General features: G+C 47.5%; 1 protein-coding gene across 7 annotated transcripts in view; it reads left to right on the plus strand.

Moving 5' to 3' along the window:
* RAPGEF2 (Rap guanine nucleotide exchange factor 2) overlaps positions 1 to 22,506 on the plus strand; it is a 339,240-nt gene that overhangs the window by 106,414 nt on the left and 210,320 nt on the right. For all 7 annotated transcript variants that reach the window (XR_008617729.1, XR_003680424.2, XR_003680423.2 and 4 more), the window contains one exon: positions 14,449 to 14,532. Coding sequence is in view for 4 of the 7 variants with exons in the window: in XM_024126687.3 (XP_023982455.1) it covers positions 14,449 to 14,532 (84 nt within the window). In the remaining 3 variants the exon portion in view is untranslated. The remainder of the gene's footprint in view (positions 1 to 14,448; positions 14,533 to 22,506) is intronic.

A 22,506-nucleotide genomic window follows, 5' to 3' on the forward strand; every position in this document is an offset into this window, starting at 1 on the left:
AGCCTGTGCTCCGCAACGGGAGAGGCCACAGCAGTGAGAGGCCCGCGTACCGCAAAAAAAAAAAAAGATAGACTTAAAAAAAACCCTTAACCACAATATTATCACCAAACCTTAAAAAATAATTTTCATATCATGAAAATAATCAAATTTCTTTGTCTCAGATTTTTTTTGGTACAGGTTGTTGATTGGTTGTTTATCTTTCTTAAGTCTCTTTTAGTCTGTAGGTAGGCGGCCAGTTTTCCAGCAGCAAAATGATGTGACCAGACGCCTTCCAGCCCCACACATCCCCTCAAAGATAATATCTATGTCTGCCTGAAAACACAGAGGGTGGGTTAGGTTGAGTGGACGGGCAGGGAAATCTGTTAGGAGAGAATTGCAGTCATCTGGGGTGACGGTGCTTGAACTCGGGCAGATGGAGGAATGGGGCCGTCACGGGTGGAGTTGAGAAGATACGGGTGGATCTGATGCAGGATGGTTCTTGGCTGTCAGTATCCATCCAGGGCTTCAAAGAACATACATGCAATAGAGAAGAGTGGTAAATGACCCAGACATAATTGGTAATGAGAAAACTCAGACCGGGGGCAAATGCCCTTCACATATTTATCCTTGAAGGAATCATGACGTAAATAACGTAAGACTGTTTGTTCTCTTTCAGGAGTAGTTAAAAGCTCTCCGTTCAGTGGGTGCACGCCTGTCGGGGCTGGCAATCTCCGATGACTGTGACTGGCGTGCGTTTTAGCAGTGCAGTGGCAGTCAGCGCCAGCTTTCTCTTACTCTGTCCTTTCCCTCTGAAACGTGGTTGGGGCCGTGTCCAAGATGAGGCGATAGCAGACGTGTAACAAGCCCTTCGTCCGTCCCACACACTCGAATCCGTGCTCTGTGTGCATTGATTTAGTTCCTCCTTGCAGCCGTCTTGCAGGTAGATCTTTCATCGCCCACATTTTACATATGAGGGTGCTGAGGCTTGTATCACTGCTCAACTCGGGATCTGGACTTGTGCCCCGACCTGGTGACTCTGCAGCCCTAGCTGCCCCCCACACGGCAGCATTTCCCAGCCTTCTTCATGCCTCTGTAGAAAATGATGCTGTGTGCCTGCAGGCGCGAGGACTGCATCTCTCCCTGGGGTGGCCTCCCCGAGGGGTGACGGCGGCCCCTGAACCCACCAGCACTTCTGCCCGCATTGTGCCGGCTTCCTGACAGTTATTGTTTCTTATTCATTTAAATGGAAGGTAGATTGCAGTGTTTTAAATATATTTGCTTTTTCTTTTTAAAGTCAGTTTAGGCAGTGAATATGAGCCCTGCTAATCATGCAGAGCCATGACTTGGATAATCCTAAATTGAACGCATTTAGGAGTTTGCAGCAAGAGTTGATTGTAGTAATTGTTTTGGACTAATCAGAATGAGGTGGCAGTGTTGCTAAGCAACGAAGAATCTGTGGGTATTTGGTAGATCATGATTTCCTATGACCCGAAATTCAGAGACTAAGTGTACATACCCTCAGTCAGATTCCTAGTGTTTGGCCAAGCTTGTGTTGAAGGGTTATGGGAGGATTTTCCTCTGTGATCCTTGAACAGACTTGTCTCTGCTCTGAGCAGTTGGTGTAAGCACAGTTTTGAAAATTAACACTTATATTTGGGGTGTATATAAATCTGCGATAACTTAATAATACCACCCCTCTTTTTTTGGGACCTGTTGTCATTACCTCTTGGGGGAATGACCTGTCTGTGCTTGAGCCTGGAGAACAACAGTGCAGTTGGAATATCAAAGACTGAGAATTTTGTTTTATGACCCAGAGATGAGTATTCATTTTCCTTATTCTGTTGGCGTGCTGGTGACTTCCGAGTTTCTGATTCTCATAATTTCACCAGGTAGATACAGTACTCTTTTGATCCACCTCTGTGCCTCCTTTTTCTTACCTGTAAAGTGGGGACAGTGATCACAGGGTTCAGTGTTTCCGGCTGGCGTGAGGCTGAGATGCAGGGCTCCGTGTGAAGGAAGTAGAGCAGGGCGCACGTGGTCGGTGTGTGGAAATGCCAGCCGCGGGCAGCGTTCTCACTCCAGTCACTGTTTTGGTAATTTACATTTTGTTCTCCCAATGTTTTAGCTGCTTTAAACTTTCTTTGGGAAGGAATGATGACAGCAGTGTTGTAATTCCCCTGGTGTTACTGTTTTAACAGGAACAGTATGACAAACAGTATGCCCTTTAAAATTATATTGTGATTCAGGAGAGAGTTGTGGTTCTGATAAAATGGAATTTTTAAAGTGCAGACTTGCCCATTTAATTAGGTACGATTAGTTGAGCTTTACACAGTGGACAGGAACATCAGGTAATTTCTGCCTTTCTTTCATTTGTTATCTATTAGATGCTGGGTATTTTGCTAGCTTGGAAATACTAAGTGAGATAATACTCATTTCACCTGAGGGACTTATTTTAGAGAATTTAAGAAAGGAGATAAACAAGTTACGTCTGTTCTCTTTACTTTTTCTTTAATGGCCAGCCATCCTCACCATTTCAGTTTAATATATAGTTACATGTAAAGTGCTAAAAACCTTTGGATCAGAAATTCAGCCATTAAAATATATATTTTTTTAAGCGTGCACACGCAGCCGCTCTCTAAACACGGGTATTGCTGAACCGCGGGCCCGATTCCCACGCACGGGTCGGACTGAATGCTTTGGTTTCCAGAAGAGTGTTCAGAGCACTTTGTTAAGGGGTTTATCTCCCCTTATTGCAGGAGAGGAAATTGTTCCTTTTTCAGAAGAAGCTGCATTGAGGCTAGTGGAGTCTTTTCAGGAATTTTCATTGAAATCTGTAACCTCCGAACCTCAGGCCCAGCTGCCCCTCTGCCTGCGTTTACCGGTCTCTTCACTCCACAACTGGGTTTCCTGTTTCCACCGCAGCTCGCCCTGTCCGCTCCGCGTCCCCCCTCTCCTCCAGTGGCCCATCTGGGCTCAGAGCTGCCTGTCTCCTTCCCCTCCTGGAGGGAGATCTGCCCCTCCTCCCCCCTGGGTCCCGCCCTATTTCCCACACAGGGTGAGTTGCCATGTCTCCATCCTTAGGAAGCTCTCCTGGGCTCTGGCCCATATCCAGTTATTGTACTGCTTTCTCCTTTCGGATGTGGCCAAGCTTTTATTTATTTTTACATCGTAGTCTTTTTATTTTAATTTTTAAAAATTTTAAAATTTTTATTATTTGTAATTAATTAATTTATTTATTTTTGGCTGAGTTGGGTCTTTGTTGCTGTGCACGGGTTTTCTCCAGTTGCAGCAAGTGAGGGCTACTCTTGGTTGCGGTGTGCGGGCTTCTCATTGTGGTGGCTTCTCTTGTTGCGGAGCATGGGCTCTAGGCGCCTGGGCTCAGTAGTTGTGGCACGTGGGCTCAGTAGTTGTGGCTCGCGGGCTCAGTAGTTGTGGCGCACAGGCTTAGTTGCTCTGCGGCATGTGGGATCTTCCCGGACCAGGGTACGAACCCGTGTCCCCTGCATTGGCAGGCGGATTCTTAACCACTGTGCCACCAGGGATGCCCTACATTGTAGTCTTTTAAAAAAATTTTTACAAAAGCACTATCTACTACCTAGGTTGCTTTGCTTTTTTTGTTTATTTTCCCTCAGGAGACAAAATACTTCAAATCTGCCTTCCTTTCTTCCCCAGCAATATGTAACCACTATTTGGAGTGTCCACGTTTCCACAAGTTTACTCTGCTTGTGTGTGTATATAAGGAAAAGGTGAAACCTGAGGTTTTCGTTGCCTTGAAGGCATGACACCTCTAAAGACTTAGCCTTTGCACAGACTTGTAGGGTAAAGATGCTCAGCCCTGAGCTTGGCGTGTTGTGATGTACACGTGTGCTCTATGTAAGTATGACAATTCAAATAGGCACGCATGGATACGCGCATACCCACAAATAGACCTAAGATTGTTTTATGTACATATGGCGATACTTTAAGCTTTCTTGCCAATAATGATATTTTTATATTTACTGTTAGTCTTTGAATGAAAATGTTTTATTTTTGTGGTGAGTCAAAGAGTAGTAAAATAAAAACATTAACGAATGTATTTAGTCTGTAAACTCCATCAGGGCAGGGACTGTGTTTAGTTCAGATTTACATGTGCCATGCCCAGCACAGACATTTGCATCTTGTCTGTTCTCTGTTGTTATTTTTTGCATTTATTTCAAGGGATATATATTCCTTTGTTAGATCAGCAGGAAAAGACCTTCTTTATGCCCTAACTTCTGGGTAAAACAGCCGACTGCAGGTTAGGTGTTCGGTTCTTTGTATCAATTCTCTGTGAAACTACTTAGTGAATAAAAACCTCTGAACTCCTCTGAACTCTAGGTGTTCATAGTAACATGTAGCTCTCCCTGTGCTTTCTGGTCATTGTGGGTCATGGTGCTTGTGAGCTGGTAGTTGCCATTCCCATCACCCGGGGCCTTGGCAGTGGGTGGGCGGATTTGGTGTGAATTTGGTCAGTCTCTGCATATCGGAGTTCTTTCTCTTTAGCAATTAGGGTGCCAGTTTTCTGTAGAAGAGGGACAGGTTTGTCGTGCAGATGAAACTGCAGTGTGTAACTGAAAGATGCACAATTGTGAATTAATTTCATGACCCATTGGTAGTTTTCAGAAGAGTTAATTTTGGCTGCTCTCTTAAATTTGAGAAATTGCCGAGCCCTTGGGTGTAACCCTCTGCCCTCAGTCTAGCTGAATCATTGATTGATGGGTTGCCCTAAGTATGTAATCTGCAGTGACTTTTTTTCTCTCATCCAAAAATAAGTTTATTGAGTAACTCCATAACTCCCAAGACATCACTCCCTCCTTTCATTTTTATGTGGTATGCGGGCCTCCCTCTGCTGCGGCCTCTCCCGTTGCGGAGCACGGGCTCCGGACGCGCAGGCCCAGCGGCCACGGCTCACGGGCCCAGCCGCTCCGCGGCATGTGGGATCCTCCCAGACCGGGGCGCGAACCCGGTTCCCCTGCATCAGCAGGCGGACGCGCAACCACCGCGCCACCAGGGAAGCCCTCCTTTCATTTTTAAAATGGATTTTATCAATTTAAGAATGACTGCACAGCAAGTCTGTAGAACCTTCGGCTTTACTAATTCTTTAGTATTTGTTCTTTATATTGTTCCCTCTACTTGTTAAGTGAATGATCACAGTTAAAAACATTATGTCCACTTATCCCCCCATATTTTCAGAATATTAATTTTTTCAAAATACTTTAATATATTCAAAATGAAATACTTTCAAAATAAAGCTGAAATAGCCTCAGTATTTCCATCAGTTTTCAGAGTTTTTTTTTTTTTTTTTTTTTTGCGGTACGCGGGCCCCTCACTGTTGTGGCCTCTCCCGTTGCGGAGCACAGGCTCTGGACGCGCAGGCTCAGCGGCCACGGCTCACGGGCCCAGCCGCTCCGCGGCATGTGGGATCTTCCCGGACCGGGGCACGAACCCGTGTCCCCTGCATCGGCAGGCAGACTCTCATCCACTGCACCACCAAGGAAGCCCTCAGAGTTTTTATTGATGTTACTGATTTATCCTGTTTGTTGGTCTAAGCCCCTATAATTTATTGAGAGGAGGCTGAGAATTTTCCGAAAAACTTAATGTTAAAATGATGCTTTTTTCCTTCAGTTTTAAGTGATAAAAGTGAAGTAACTTCCTTTCAATTTAGAACTTTCAGGAAATGAAACAAAAAGTTACCCTCTACTTTTAAAATGTGTTGTTTTCGTAAGTGTGGGAATTTGTGATTAAATATTATGAAGTGTATAATTTCATAGTGCAGTATTGCTATTCTGTACGTCAGAAATGTACATTGTAACTCTCCGTAGAGCTCTTTCTATCATGCGTTCTACACTTCATGCCTGAGTACGTCCTGCTGGTGGTGTGTGCACTTCACCTTTCTTTTGACCGTGACCTGGTGGTGTCAGGGCCCACACTTGCCATGTTGCATTAACTTTCCTTGTGAGCTTACTTGGTGCCGTTGGCCGTACAGAAATACATAAGACCTGTTCTGTCTTTGAGCTTAAAGCTTAGAGCCCCATCAGAGGAGCAAGAAAAAAAATTATTAAACTTTTTGATAAACCCAGTAGCAGAAGTGATGTAATGTTTTTGTGAAAAAGAGTACAGTTACTGTGTATCTGAAAAGCCATCTGCATCTTGGAAGGTGGCCATTGTTAGGACTTCTGTTTTAAGCTCTGGAACACTTCGTTCATAGGAAATCCGGCTCGGATCCATTGCAGTAGCCGTTAGGGTGGGGAGAGGGCTGGACAGGTTCTGTCCCAAGGGGCTTGCCACGTCCTACTGAATCAACTGCTGGATTCCCAGGAAAGGGGTAGAGGGTGATTTATTGTCGACAGGTACAATTATTCCTGCTTTTGGTTATCGGCATAACTGTACATTTGAGAGTACAAGTCTGTGCCGGTCAGGCGTCTAGTAACCGTGTAGGGGGCCAAGAGCGAGGCTTGGGAGCGGAGCCCACAGAATGGGATGGGGGTCGTGCAGAGGGAGAAATGTGGGAGGACTTTCCGTTTTCTGGTGTTATCCTTCCGCTGGATGCTGGTGCTGGGACAGCAGATACCGGGAAAGAGCCGGGTGCTTTCCTGGCCGTGGTCACGGGTGGCTGGCCCCCTGGGTTCCCTGCCGGCGGTCTCCACTTACTTGGTGGAACTTTGGACGGCCCTCGTTTTATGGCGCCTCTGGTTTCGTAGCGCAGGAGGTGGAGCCAGTAGGCCCGGGCGCTGAGAATCCCGTTCCCACGTCTCCCAGGTGCCGCCGGCTTCGTTGTTCGGCCGTGGCGTGGCATCCGGCTCGTGTATGTAATGGAATGCAGCCCCGCCCCCTAAGCCGCCCCGGGCCCTGGTGCGCGTTGGCCCCGCGGCCGCGTGCCCCCGCCTCTCCCCGAGTGGGCGTCGTCTCCGCCGTTTCTGGGCGTTTCCGCCCGCCTTGCCCGCCCTCGTTCCCGCGCGGGTGCCGCCTCGGGCGCCGCCGGGCCCTGCTGCCGCCGTAGCTGCCGCCGCCTGCAGCGCCGCAGGGCGCCCTCCACCCCAGGCCCCGTGCCGTGCCAGCGGGTGCCGCCCCTCGTCTGCTCCCCGGGAGGACCCCTCCCCGTAGCCGGGGCGCCCTCCTTGGGCACTGATTTCCGGTCCCGGACTGTTTGTGTTTTTTGCGTGGGGACCATTCCTTCCGTTTCTGTTGGCGGACTCACCCGCCCCCCTGCAAACACGCACCAGAGACGCGGGTTAGGTGTCGGTTTGTGGGTGTCAGCTCCGCGTCCACTGGGACACGTGTGCCCTTACCCGGAGCCCCTCCGCCGCCCCTCCCCCCCCCGCAGCCTTTTGGCCAACTGGGGCGCCGCTTAAAGTTTTCACGTCGTATTAACAACTGAATAAAGTAGCTTTTCCCCGAGTTGCTTTCTTGCCCTCTCATAATCGCCTTTGCTGACTTAATTTGTTTTCTTGTGATGTATTAGCTTATTATCCTTTCAGCCCCCTTGTCCACTTGGACTTGGTCCCTCGTGTTCACTCTCCGCGGCTTCGTGAACGGGGACCGCGCAGCGGCACACGCAGCCCTTTCGTGGGGAGACGCTGCCACCCTGCGCGCCTCTAGGGTATTGCTGAGGACGCTCTTCAAGCCTCGCTTCTTGTCTCCAGTCCCTGGTTAATCGAAACTCACATCTTTTGACTCTCAGTCGTTTTAACACCGTATCTGAGTGGGTGTCTTTTCCGCTGTTAATGCATTGGTTAATAAAGTGTCTGCGTGCCAGTCGAGCCTTATCTGGTGTGTCTGCTGGGGGTACTGAGGCGCTAGAGGAGTTTAAGAGCTAATGGGAGAAGGCTTCCGAGGTAAATGGTGATGTCGCTCTGCTTCGTGTGAGCAAGTCCGGAGTGTCTGGGAACCCAGGAGAGAGGGACTCACTTTATTTGGAAGATTCTAGAACGTTTCTCAGAGGACGTGGTCGTTAACCTGGAATTCAAAGGGCGAGGATGAGTTTACTAGGCAGAAGGTACCCTCCAGGAGCGGGAACAGCAGGTTTGTCCAAAGGCCTTGAGGCCTAGGTGGAGGAAAAGGTGGAGGACGGCTGAGCAGGGCGCAGCCTGAAGCCCAGGATCCGCTGGGGTTCGGAGCAGAGAGTAGAGGTGGAGGCTGACCCTGTCAGGGTGGGTTGTGAGGGAGGGAAAGAGAGGAAGAGCAGCAGTGTTTTATGTCCCTGCTCCCCAAGGTGCTTGATACGTACTGTGCCATTACATCAGAGTGACGTTGTGAAGAGGCAGTAATATCCCCGTTTTACAGTCGGGGAACCAGAACCCCAGGGGCTGACGTCACCAGGACCGCATGGCAGGTGTGAAAGAATGCGTGTTCCCAAACCTTTGCTCGGCAGCAAACTGCTGCTTCCAGGTGCTGGCTAATGGGGCTGGGCCTCCTCCGGTCCAGGAACTGAGGGTTGTAAGCGGACGTGTGTCTTGGTCTCAGTTCCCTGAGCAAATGCTCCTGAGATCTGCCCCGTTCCCACGAGCTGCAGCTCCCCGTCCTGGCTGCCGGGAGCCTCCGTGCAGGTGGAGGGAGGCCCCTAGGTAGCTCAGGGATGGGAAACCGACGGAGAAAAGCACAACACAGGCTAAATGAGATGGGATGCGTATTTTGGAGTGTGGGAAGCAGTAAGTGAGGAGACCTTTTGAAGAAGTGGTGTTGGAGCCGTTCCTTCGGGGTGTGGGGTGACTTAGAAGGTGGGCGGGTGCCGCCCAGGAGGAGGGGGTTGGGCTGAGGAGCAGAGAGGCCAAAGGCCGGCGGGAGAGAGTGGGGCTGGGTGACACCGGCCTCTTCCTCCCGTGCCCAGGTCGCACCTGCCGTTCCGGCCTAGCCTGGGAGGAGTGGCAGCAGCGCTGGACAGTCTCGATGGCTTCAGGGTCCTGCTTTCTGATCGCGCTGCACGGCGGCGAATCGACCATTTTGTGATGGACTGTTTATATTTTGTTTGTTTGTAAAATTTTAATACAAATGTATTTGCATTAGTTTCTTTTTTTTTTTTTTTTTTTGCGGTACGCGGGCCTCTCACTGCCATGGCCTCTCCCGTTGCGGAGCACAGGCTCTCGACGCGCAGGCTCAGCGGCCATGGCTCACGGGCCCAGCCGCTCCGCGGCACGTGGGATCTTCCCCGACCGGGGCACGAACCCGTGTCCCCTGCATCGGCCGGCGGACTCTCAACCACTGCGCCACCAGGGAAGCCCTGTTTGCTTGTTTTGTTTTGTTTGGCTTGGTTCATTTCCCCCCTGTGGATGAAATCAGAACAGGAGCTTTGCAGAGGGCCGTGCTGTACCCCTGGGCTTCAGCTTGCTGGGTGTAGCATGGGGCGGTGCTGGAATCAAATCATTTGTCCGTTGGAGTTCTTAGCTCCGTCTAACACTTGCGGTCGTCTCTAAGTGTCATTTTGGTGATGTCAGAGATTGGCAAGTCCTGTTTTGCTAGATGTACCCCTTTAATCTTTAGGCTTCTCTTCTCTACCTGTTACTGGTGATATAAGACTAAAGTTACTTGGAAATGGTCAGTTAGAGTTATGCCAAGATTCATCTTTTACCATTTCAACAACCCTTGATGGAACTCCTTAGCTCATAGCTTTAAAACATAAACCAACTATTTGAGAAAAATTAAAATGACATTAGCGAATGAAACTAGTTGAATCAACAGTTGACAGAGTTGTAGTTTTTTGCTTTTTTTGTCTTTCCCTGCCATTTGTTCCAATTGGGGCTTGATTTCTAGGCAGTTTTTCTCATGGTTTTTCAACTTGACAAGCCCCCACGCGTAAGAATCACCTGGGATGTTTGTTTAGACGGCATCGTGATGGGTCTCCCAACCTCGATCAGGTACTGGGGTGTGGGTGGGAGGGGTAGAGCCTGGGAACATGCATTTTTACTTCGCATTCCGGGGGACTCGTGTGTACGTTAAAGCTTGAGGACCACTAGACAGAATCAAGTCTCAGCATTCGTCTTAGGTAATATGAATAATAATTTTAATTATACTAATCAGTCTTCTGTTAGCCAGCTTCATTGCCAGTGTGTCTGCAAGCAAGATCTCAGATTCATTTTGCTTCCCCTCTGAGTGTAGACAAGTTTGATGCCGTTACTGCTATAGGTAATTTCTCTTTCATCTTCTTTTAAAAAACAAACAGTCATTGCTTGGCACCTGTAGAGCTCCGCAGGTGACAGGTGCCCTGTGAGAAGGGGCGTATTTGCAGACCTTGAAGGGAAGGGTCGTGCCTCGTGCTGAAACACTGCCTGCCTGACGCGTAATTATACATGAGAGGGGGACAGGGTAGCACAGTGGTTTCAGATGAGGTCAGGAGACTTTTCTGGCCGATTAGGACTGGGTAAAACAGATTTTTTGGTGGCATCTCACAACGAGGAATTTTCAGAACAGAAACCCAACCTGAGTCCTGTGGGGAGGGGGTGTGAAAGGGGAGGGGGTGTGTTTTTCTAGCTTTACGTCTGTTTCCAGAGCATCTTCAAAATGAGACGCATTGTTTTTGTATTCTTCGTTTTGATGAGTTTGCTTTTGTAAGACATGAATCTTTAAAAGAGACGCGCCTGCGCTCCGCAGCGGGAGAGGCCGCAACAGAGGGAGGCCCGCGTACCACAAAAAATAAAAATAAAAAAAGAGACAACTCACTAATGAAGACATCATGACTGTCTTGTTTGGCATGGCAGGTAGTAGTAAATGCTCATCAGATCCAGTCAGCGTTCGAATGGTCATTCTCTGCAGATGCCTCCACCAGCAAACACAGCTCTTGGGAGTTAAGATTTGAACTTTTTGGAAAAGGGAGAGAAACAGGCAAATGAAATTATAATCAGTGACAGAGCTTGGGGACCAGTTTCTTCTCTTCACCTCCTTAAACCTTTGCCAAGGCTTTCCTGATACGAAGAGTCAGCCCTAATTGTAGGGTAATCAGGGGGCCACAGTGTTTGCTGTCACGAGTGTTTTATCCATTTTGGACATGGGTTGCCTTTTACTTCACGCGTGTTTTATGGTCAGCTCCAGGAAAGCTGAGTTTACAAACATTGTGTTAATTTTGTCCGTAGTCATTTTACTTTGAAAAAGGACAGATGTGGAGTCACTAAAAAGCCAGGGAATGTTTGTTATGTTCTCTGCGTCACAGTTCGTCTGGACCATGGTGACATTTATTGTGCTTCTTACCATGATAACAACTACGGGATGGTCATTATTTGTGTTTCCTGAGCCTCTGTACAGCTCTGCTCACGTACGTGCCTAGTTAGTGGTGATCAACCTTGATTTCCTACTGGATTTCATTGCTCTTGACCAATCTTTTGGTGATAAAGGGAACGTGGTAAGTGCAAGAGCAGATTAAAAGTTTACAAGATAATTCCTTTTTTCTTCTTTTTATTTCAGCGTTTTATTACTTGTTAAAAAATTTAAACTTTTTGCATCTGACAGAACACGTTTTTACCTGACAGAAATCAGAATTAATAATAATGCTGTCACCTTATGTTAAGGAAGACAAGTACGTTTTTTTCCCCTAAGCTAGGTGAATGATTGTTTTAAATTTATCTATTTATTTATTTTTGGCTGCGTTGGGTCTTTGTTTCTGCGCACGGGCTTCCTCTAGTTGCGGCCAGCGGGGGCTACTCTTCTTCGCGGTGCACGGGCTTCTCATTGCGGTGGCTTCTCTTGTTGCGGAGCACGGGCTCTAGGCACGTGGGCTTCAGTAGTTGTGGCATGCGGGCTCAGTAGTTGTGGCGCACGGGCTTAGTTGCTCCACGGCATGTGGGATCTTCCCGGACCAGGGCTCGAACCCCTGTCGCCTGCATTGGCAGGCGGACTCTCAACCACTGCGCCACCAGGGAAGTCCTAGGTGAATGATTGTTGATTGCAAAAGCTCATGACTAAACACTATAGAGAAAGGGGTATAAATTATTTTTTGAAGTCCTTTGCGTTTTCATTTGAGAAATCATTGTACTTTGATGGTTTCACTGGAACTAAAGTCTATTTGACAAATATTTTCCTTCATGTTTTCTTGAGGCTTTGCTGTTGAGGACCAAGCAGTTGTGGAACTGGTAAAGGATGGGCTTGGGAGGAAGCAGTGACTTGCTGCTGATTTGCTCTGGAAGCAGATAGCAATGAAAGTGATTAGGTGATATTGATTGGTGTGTTAAATAACTTAATTATTCAGAATTTTAAATAGAACTTGGTGGTCTTTGGAAACTTCAGGAATCCACGTGCCAAAAGGAAAAAAAGAGTAAAAAGGTTTGGCAGGGGTTGCGGAAGACTGCCGTGCAACCCACGTGTGGTTTGCTGGGCTGCAGCTTCCACGCTGTCCTCGTAGAAGAGATGGGGTAGGCTGTGTGCCTCCTTCTAGCGGTTAGAACGTGGACAGGTGTGGGTTAGGAGCTGCCCCTTAGAGTCTGAGATGGAGGCCACGGGCCAGGGTGAGCGAGCCACACAGGGAGAGAGCCTGGGTTCCCGACACCAGGCTGTCACTACACGTGTGAGAGAAATGGGCTCCTCCATTGTTTGGCCACTGCTGTGTCGGGCTTTCTGCTTTGCTTTCATAGTAGCTGAGCCTGTATCCTGACTAATAAATTTAATAAACTTGCCTCTATAAAGTAAAACAACTTAAGACATGGCAAAATCACGATAAAGTTCAAACAGAAGCAGCAAACTGGGGAAAATGTTGTCACAGCTCATGGCTTCAAAATGCTAATTTGTATAAAGTGCTTCTAGATAAGAAAAAGTCTCATGATTTATAGAAAATTGGCTAAAAGTTATGAACTGATTTCACAGAAAAAGAAATAGGTAGGCCTCATGAACATAAGAAAAAAGATGCTTTTACAATAAAGAAGAAGAATAAAAGTACACTAAGAGGGCTTCCCTGGTGGCGCAGTGGTTAAGAATCCGCCTGCCAATGCAGGGGGCACGGGTTCGAGCCCTGGTCCAGGGAGATCCCACATGCCGCGGAGCCACTAAGCCCGTGAGTCACAACTACTGAGCCCACGAGCCACAACTACTGAAGCCCATGTGTCACAACTGCTGAAGCCCACACGCGTAGACCCCGTGCTCCGCGACAAGAGGAGCCACCGCAACGAGAAGCCCACGTGCCGCGACTAGTGAAAGCCCAGGTGCAGCAAAGAAGACCCAACGTAGCCAAAAAAAGTACACTAAAATGCAGTTTTCATCGAGCAGATTGGCAGAAACCCCAAAGTGTGATAGACAGCTTCAGGGAAGGAACATCCCTCAGCCCTCGCTTCAGCTGCACCCCTGGCCACCCTGCCCAGCTGCCTGGCCTGTGGCGTCCGCACGCATCTCCCTTCCCTTGGCCGGGAATCCTCGTCCCTCGGGAGCCATTGTCTGCTGACTTCCTTTGTTCAGATCTGCTCTTCTCAAGGAGACTTGTCCACCGTATGTTTAAAATTATAACACCCCACCCCTATTTTCCTTACCCTACGGTAACTTATTCCCAGAGCATGGATTTATAATTTACCAATCTATTGTATTTATTGTTTATTATGTGTACTGTCCCACCAGAGTACAAGTTCCATGAGGGTAGGGCTCTTTGTTGTTGTTTCCTGAAGTATCCTAAGCACCTAGAACAGCCTTCATCCTGAAATTGTTAAACATTTGTTAAATAAACAGACTCTACTTGCAAGGCGGGGGGGAAGGTGGGGTAAGCACGTAAGTTACTAACTAACCACCGGGACAGTATTTATCAGAGTCACAGTGTCTTGTGCCCTTTGACTCAGCAGCTGCAGGTCTGGTTTTCTAGTCCGGGTTACTCCTGTAAATACAAGATTACTCATCACAGTTTTCATTTTCTTTTAAAATAACTGCATACACGAGAAACCACTGAAATGACCAGCAGTAGAGGCTTGCTTAAGGCAAATAAGGCACATCTAACAAGACAGCTGTCTCCTGATGGAAAGATCTCTGTGTTAGCACAGAGGAAAGAGCTCTGTAGTGTGTGCCATCTTCTCTGTAAAAAGAAGAGGGTGGAGGGGTACGAATGTATGTCCATCCTTGTGTGTGTGTGAGGAAGTTCTGAAAGATGCCAGCAAGTGTGGTGGAGAAATGGAGGGGCTTGGGAGACGGGGAAAAGGGTGGGAACACTCAGGTCCGCTGTTTACCTCTTTGTATTTTTGTTTTATGAAGCAAGGGGAAGTATTTTCAGCTCAAAAAAATTAAACTAAAAACCAAAACTTGGAATGGTAGGTGCTGTAGGTCTAATGAATGTTTAAAACATTTAAGTATGCTAATAAATATCTTTAGCTTATTTAGGTGTGAAAAACAATTTTTAATTCCAAGAGTTGAAGAATGGTATTTTAGGTGTGTGTTTTGTGACATTTCATTGTTCTTCAGGATTCTACGAGTAACATGGATACTGTATGCTTTGTATGTTATTATTTTTATTTTTTTTGTTGGAGATAATCATCTGATTTTATTATCTTTTCTTTTCAGTCCTGATGATATTGGGACCTGCTGGTACATCCTTCTCTCTGGTTCCGTGTTCATCAAGGAATCCATGTTTCTGCCACGAAGCAGGTATTGGATAGACGTTCTGGGGTAGAGTTTCCGTGGAGCTTGAAATCCCTTTGCAGAATGAGTTCTTTTCCCGAATTCCTCTGTCGTCGGATTTCCTGTTCTACTGACACAAAGCAAGGCAGTACCTTGGGGTGTTGGTATATAAATCTTAAGAAAGGACTCTTCTATGTTGTAAACACTGATTCAACCTCTTTAACAAAGGGCAAGGACAAAGGACGTGCTGGTGACGTGCTACGTGGACGTACCCGGCTAGTTGAGGGCTCGTGTATTCAGAGGGAATGAAAACTGCCTCCGTAACAGGGGGTCTCATACACGTCTAAAGAGAGGCCGAGCGGGTTCCCTGGGCCCACGTGGGACTAGAAACGGAAACCAGGGACTGGGTCACCCCTGGGGACGTTCTCCCTGGGATTTTGGCTCCTGGGTGCTGACTGTTGGTTTATGGCCTGTGTCCCTAAAGCTTGCACCATTTGACGGCCGTGCCCATGTCTTTTCTACGGATCTTCAGGCCACAGTCTGGGGGGCCGGGCCGGGGGCAGCGGTTACCTAGCTCCAAGCAGCTGTGGCCAGAGAGGGTCAGGGCTCCCCTGCCACCAACGCGCTGCCCCTGTGCGGGTTCCTGAGGGCCCCTGGAACCACTGAGTTTCGGGAGTGATTTTTTTCCCCCTCATTGTGTTTGTTTCACAATTCAGTATGTTTATTTTGACTAAAGATTTAACGATTTTTACTGATTAAGTATCTTTATTTAAAATTACTGAGTAAATAAATTGGCTAAATGTATTAAAGCATAGCAATCTACACCCCTCCACTCCCCACCTTCTATAACCTAACTCTCTCATAAAAATAGTAAGGTGAATTCTTGATAAATCATTCAGAATGGGTCAGGGACATGTGAAGAATGTGTTTTAGAAATTTTTGTAAAAAGAGTAAGCGAGGCGGGGAGAGGTCATTTGTATGGGTCTGGTGAGGTGCAGGGGGTGCTGGGATGGGCCCAGGGTGGTAGGAAGGAGGCCCCAGGTGCCGTCTTCGTTGGGAGAGGCCTCCGGCGTGGTTCCCAGGCCTCCCCACTCTCCTGCTTCTCCCAGGTCAGCCCGGCAGGCGTTATTCTGCTTGGAGAATGGCCCCGTGGGGGAGGGAAGGCCATCGCCTGTTTGTTTGTTGCTCTTGCAGTAGCACTAGTTACAGGATGGTGGTAGCCCTGGTCGTCGTGGTAAACAGAAGTGGTAGTTGTAGTGGTACTAAAATGTTGAGAGAACAGTAGCTAAGGCTTTGGTAGGTAGTGCTTTCTGTCTGCCAGGCATCATTTGAAAAGCTTTATTTATATATAAATCATTTAATTTCATGACTGTCGTTTGAGGTAGGTATGGTCGTTACCTGCATTTTTTTTTTAAACTTTTAATTTTGAACTAATTTTAGACCTACAGAAAAATTGCAAAAAAAATAGTAGAGTTCCCATATACCCCTTCATCCAGCTTCTCCTAAAATTATAACGTCTTGTGTGACCATAATACAATGAACAAAACCAGGAAATTCACTTTGGTGCAGTACTGTTAACTAATCTACCGATCTTTGGATTTCACCGACTTTGCACTAGGCGTTCTTTTCTGTTCCAAGATCCTATATAGGATCCCGCCTTGCATTTATTTTTTATTGCTCCTTTTTCTCCTCCAGTCACTGGCAGTTCTTCAGTTTTTCCTTTTCAGGACTTAGATATTTTCGAAGAATGTCGGGTGTTTTGTATGGTGTTCCTCAGTTTGGTTTTGTCTGATGCACTCCCATGATTAGAATGAGGTTTTGCATTTTGGGCAAGATGCGACCTGCACTGTATAACCGAGGAAGCTCTGGCAGTGTAGGCTGGCGGGTGGTGGTCCGTCCTCGAATTCTGCCCGGGAGGCTTGTGTGACCCTGCGAGTGAGTCTGGTCATTCGGGGCTTCCGTTGCCCAGAGGAGCTGAATAGAACGCTCTTCCTTCAAACACAGCAACTACTATTTGCTCTCTTTCTGGGGGCTCTGACTCTACTTCCAAACTTGGAGGTGGGTAGAGGCAAGTAATATTTAAGCATAGGCACGTTTTAAAAATTACATATAATTTTAATGTAAAAAGTAATGATAATTACTATATAAATGCTCAAAGGTAAAGGTAAGGAAAAATATCCTCTGAAGTCTGTCATCCAAGATAATCGTCCTTTAATATTCTAGTCTTTTCCCATCTAGCCTTACATCTATGTGTTCCACATACTTAAGAGCGTACTTTATAAACAATTTAATGTCTTGCTGATTTCAGTTAAAGAGTATGTATCCGCTTGACTCATAAATGTCAAAATCTCTTTGTACAGGCTTGCTCGTTATGCATTCGGATGTCCGTTTAATGTTCAGTTATTTGAGCTTTCCACAGTTTGGTTAATACTTGTAAAGAGTAAGTTTTTGATACTTTTTCATTATAAGTAATGGTATAAGGAATGTGATTTGAAGCTTATGCATCTTAGAGAGAACCGAGGATAGCGGCGTCGTTGTACAAATGAAATCCGGAGACCGAGTCCCCAGAACGGCACAGGGGCCTGTGGTCCTTTTGCTGACTACCAGCCATCATCAGCTTCGAGTGACAGCTTGTCCTCACTTGCGGAACGGGAACCCAGTGTTCAGAAAGCTGCCGTTCTACACGAAAGAGGACTTGCGGTGCAGGCCTGTTTGGTGAAAACATTGGCTTCCGCGTCTAATTATTTTCAAAGATGACATGCGTTACTCTTTCTCTGGCTGTCTGTCAAGTGCTGGCGAGTCAGGGCTGTAATGGGGTGAAGAAGGGGTGGTGTTTCTGACTGAATGACAAGCCACGCTATTTATAGGTTATTTCTTCACGTTGCACCTGGTGACCTTTGCTGCGTCCGAGTTATTTGTTTCCTTTGGAGACGTTGCCTTAGGGACAGTCCTGAGACTGTTTTTGTAAGAAGGGCCCTCTGCTCATCCTACCTTAAAGGTTGACATTAGTGATTCATACGTATTTTCCTCCAGGAAACACTGAGATTTGATTAAAGCGTCATGTGGACGAGGTGTTAGTAGCAGTCTGGTTTTATAAAACAACTAGTTCACGGATGACTCTCTCCATGTACCGTGTTTTTCCCACGTTGGCCTGGAAATTGGTTATCCGTGTATATAAGTAACCTGACCATTCTCTCGGAAGTTTCAACTCATTTTGACGGGTAATTCACCCCGAACAGTTAGTTTTGGATCGAAGCACTTTGGACAACATTTTCACATTTTTGACTAATTCTCATGAAATTGCCTTGACCTGTGATATCATCCGGTAGGAAGGGTGGTGTACACTGCAGAAAATCTGCCCTTTGGCTTCCAGATTTCATGAGCTTTACTGAATTCCCCAGTTGCCATTTAGGCCAGCATTTTATGTTTTTGTTTTTATTTTTAGACAGATAAAGGTTGTTCTGTACTTTGGTTATTCAAGCATGAGTATTATTCCTTGATGAGATTTTCAACGTCTGTGGAGCTTATGAGTCCCTTTGTGACTGTCAGTGACACCTACCCACTCTGCCTCACTCCACGCCGTGTCAGTGATAAGATGATGTTTTGTGAGTTTTACTGTAAACCTATTAGAAATTTACCGAGTTGTGAAGCATGGATGTTTGCACAGGTGGCAGTCCTGTCACTTACAGCGTTGGGTATAGTGCCCCTGTTACCATGCAGTGTCTTTGTACGAGCAGGAGGCGAGCAAAGGCAAGGGGTCAGTGCAGCAGAGGTTAGTCTCGTTTAGGAAAAGGCCATAGATGGACATAGAAATGGTATAAACGGTGTGTGTTTTCCCAAGCCTGTAAGCAAAGCACTTAGCAGTTGTGGTCCAGGCTGTGCCCTGCTGTTTATGTCCACAGTCGTGGTATGTAGATGGGTGTCTTAAGACAGTGACGGGGGCCTTCCCTGGTGGCGCAGTGGTTGAGAGTCCGCCTGCTGATGCAGGGGACACGGGTTCGTGCCCCGGTCCGGGAGGATCCCGGAGCCTGTGCTCCGCAACGGGAGAGGCCACAACAGTGAGAGGCCCGCGTACCGCAAAGAAAAAAAAAAAAAAAAAGGCCCTCCTTGGAGGCCTCTATGATAAAATTGATTCTACTGAGAAAATCAGATTCAATGTTTTAGTAGGAGTGGTTTTTTTTTGTTTTTTTTTTTTTTTTTTTTTCAAGATTGTGACTAACAGAAATTCAAGAAGAGTCTGTCTAACAATAATGCTTCACATCTAAAACATCTACTGTACTGGATTTTTTGCAAATAAGTATAAAAATGATTGGCATATTGGTAGAAAAAGATTCCAATTCTATGAGTTAATATGCAACCTAGGTAAGGGAATTCCCTGGCTGTCCAGTGGTTAGGACCCTGTGCTTTCACTGCCGAGGGCCTGGGTTCAGTCCCTGGTCAGGGAGCTAAGATCCCACAAGCTGTGTGGTACAGCCAAAGAAAACAAAAACAAAAAAACACACTTAGGGAAGCTATTTCCTTCTCTAATAAACAACCCAAACAGCAAGTTGAAAGTTCAGAAACACAGTCTGGGCCTAACTTTACTACTTAAATTATTGCATAGAATTATCAGCCTTTCAAAGAAGTCAGCAGCCAAAAAATAACATTAATCCAAGTTACTATTCTGTGACTTTGCTATAAACAGCCTTCAGCACTGTAGAGTGGGGCACTTTTGAAAGTGAGAAGATTTAAGAATATAATAATTTCTGTTACAGTTCCTTAAATACACTGATTTAGAGCACATTAGGGCAATAAACATTATTAATATTTTCCTGCCCACTGTGTACAGAAAACCAAATGTTCTTTTAAAAACAATTTCTAAACCTGCACCTGAAAATCAGAAAATCTGATTTTCTCAGTAGAATCAATTTTATCATAGAGGCCTCCAAGGAAGGCCTTTTTTTTTTTTTTTTTTTTTTTTTTTTTTTGCGGTACGCGGGCCTCTCACTGTTGTGGCCTCTCTCGTTGCGGAGCACAGGCTCTGGACTCTGGACGCGCAGGCTCAGCGGCCCTGGCATCACACTGTTTTGCAGAAGCAGGTGATTGGACCTGTCATTGACCAGTTAATGAAATAGTTGGTTAGGCATGGAGTCGTAGAAATGTACTTCTGTTTTAACTTTTAACTTAAAAATGTTCAATTCTATCTGCACATGGAAACATATGTATAGCTGAATGTATAATTGGATTAAAATATACACCTGCATGCATACAGGGGTGTGTGTGTGTGAGAGAGAGAGAGAGAGAGAGAGAGAGAGAGAGAGAGTGTGTGTGTGTGTGTGTGTGTGTGTGTGTGTGTGAGAGCTGGTCCTCTGGGACTTGACTGTTTTCCCTCAATCTTCTACAGTTATTTTGTCCACATCCAGCCCAGCAGCAGTTAAGCTGACATACCTGTAGCAGATAACCAAAGCATTCTGCTTCATAGGTTAAGTAATTATTAAGTTAAACAGAGAGTTATCGAGAGTAGATGGGGACTGTATTGTTCTTTTAAATATTAATCTGTTGTACCTCATCCCTAGGAGGGATAGTGTCCAAGCACGTTCATATCTTAGGAGAACGTTTACCAAAACGGTGATCAGTAGTGAGGAGCAAAAAGACTGGAACTGCGTTCCAGAATCCCGGCGACTAGTTATGTCTCTTTGAGGGAGCTTGATGCTTAGTTAGCGCGATTGAGCCCTTCTGTCCTGACCTCTGTCCCGAGTGGCTCCCCTGCTGGTGTTGATATGCGTCTCCTTCCGTGTCACTCCGCCACCCTGCACATGTAATCGAGCCTCCACGTGCCTGCCTGGACCGTGGTGCTGACACTCGGGGGCGCTGCTGTGTGAGCGGAAAGCCGGGGGCCGTCTGCTTGTCTGCTGCTTCATGGAGCATCATTAGGGTGAGACTGGAGACGTGACCTTGGGTTTAACAACCTGCAGGTCACGGGTGGCCCGAGTGAGCCCGTCCCAGTCAAGTGGTGGAGCTCGTTGTGGAGATGAGCACTGGAGAAAGAGAAGTTTCATCATTTCCAGAAATTTCACTGTAAAGAGGAGCGGGGAAGCAGGGTGGTGGCTGGAGGTCCAGGGGGACTTGTCTCTTCAGAAGAGGCCAGAGCGTGTTTGTGGGTGGATGGGAGTGACCCAGCAGAGAGGGCTTTGTACAGGAAGGAGGGGGCTTGCTGCAGAAGTGGGTGAAGCCCACGGCGGGGCAGGTGTTGGCTTTGGAAAGAGTGCGAGCGCTGCCCCCTTTTATGTGCTCTCGATCAGAGCCACAGATCCACGGGTGGGTGTGGGAGCCCAGTGGTGGGAGCTGAGGGGTTTTGACAGAGAGGGAGGTGGTGAAACAAAGGGAGTGCTGAGTGCCCACTTAATACCAGTGGTCATTGACATGTGGTCATTTATGTTCCGCCCACTGCCCGGCAGGTGTTTGGGGGCAGGCGTGGAGCAGGCGGGTGTGGGCACTGCTGGCTTTGTGCTTTGCCAGGGACGCAGTAACGGGCCAGGGGAGCAGGGCTTACGGGTGTGCCCAGGCCCTGGGACTGAGGATACGTGTCTGGAATGCTGCTTCTGTCTCTGATGGCTTCATAAACAGCTTGTCACCTACTCTAGAAATTTCTTGGAGTCTCAGTTCCGACCTCTCTTTTCTCTCCTGACAATTGCTTTTTGTTTTCTTTTAGCAAGTAACCCTTCAGAGTTAGGAACGACCGTACCTGTCAAGTCACCTGCCTCGGTCACCACCGCCAGGGCCTTTGTTAAGTTGTCACCTGCTCTGTCAGAGCACCTCCCCGTCTGCCCTCAGGACTGCTTCCCTATGAAGCCGTAACATCTTTTAAAAGCTTAGACTTTGCTTGTTGATCCCTTGCCTAAGGAGCTTAAGTGACATTCAGCCACCAAACAGATAAAACCCAGCCCCCGCAGCAGGTGTGCAGGGCAGCTCGGGACGTCTTCAGGCCCACCTTGCCGGCCACTGCCTCGCTGGGACGGCCACTTCACCCCTCCTCACCTGTGAGAACCACGTGCTTTCTCAACTGTGAGTCTTTAAAGGCCTGGGCTGTATTGTCCATCTTCGCTTACCCGGTGCCGAGCACAGAGCAGGCAGTCAGTGAGTGTTCGTCGAACCGTACTGGTTCAGGATTATACTTTTAACGTGCCCTTTAAAAAGGAGCTTAGCAATACTATGCTAAGCTAACTAATCCCTTTTAGAAATCACTTGTAATAAGCTGTGATTTATTGGAAGTCACGTTAGTATAGAGGAGAAGAGTTGGGAGGGAACGGGGCTGCAGTGTGTCGGAAGAACGGGTCCGGGGAGCCCGGGGCGGAGGCACTGCGTCATCCGTGCAGGGCGTGGGAGAGGGGAGAGGGCAGGTGGCATGTTACTGGGTATCGTTCATTCGCTGTCTGTATTAATTACGGTGAAATTATTAATGTTGGTTGCATAACACAATTGCATAAGCACAGCAGGAGCTACTTTTTCTCTCCCGTAAGAGAACCCTGAAGGTCCACGGCCAGGACAGCCCTAGGTCCCCGTCCCTCTTCTCGGCTCATAGCTTCCACTCGGCGTCCACTCAGGGCACAGGCCGGCTGCCAAGCTCCAGCCATCACGTCTGTAGTGGGAGCTAGAAGCAGGGGAAAGGCCGACGAGCAAAAAAGTTAACTGCCATCCTTGAAACAACATTTCTCTTCACATCACATTGTCCAGCTGTGGTCATATGGCCGCTTCCGGCCGCCCAGGAGCCTGGGGCCTGTAGTCTTTTATTCTGAGATGAATTATTCCCCTGAAAATAATAACATAAAAGTATCCTTCGGGGCTTCCCTGGTGGCGCAGTGGTTGAGAGTCTGCCTGCCGATGCAGGGGACACGGGTTCGTGCCCCGGTCCGGGAGGATCCCACGTGCCGCGGAGCGGCTGGGCCCGTGAGCCGTGGCCGCTGAGCCTGCGCGTCCGGAGCCTGTGCTCCGCAACGGGAGAGGCCACAACAGTGAGAGGCC

The sequence above is a fragment of the Physeter macrocephalus genome, chromosome 7, assembly GCF_002837175.3.
Source record: "Physeter macrocephalus isolate SW-GA chromosome 7, ASM283717v5, whole genome shotgun sequence".
Lineage (NCBI taxonomy): Eukaryota > Metazoa > Chordata > Mammalia > Artiodactyla > Physeteridae > Physeter > Physeter macrocephalus.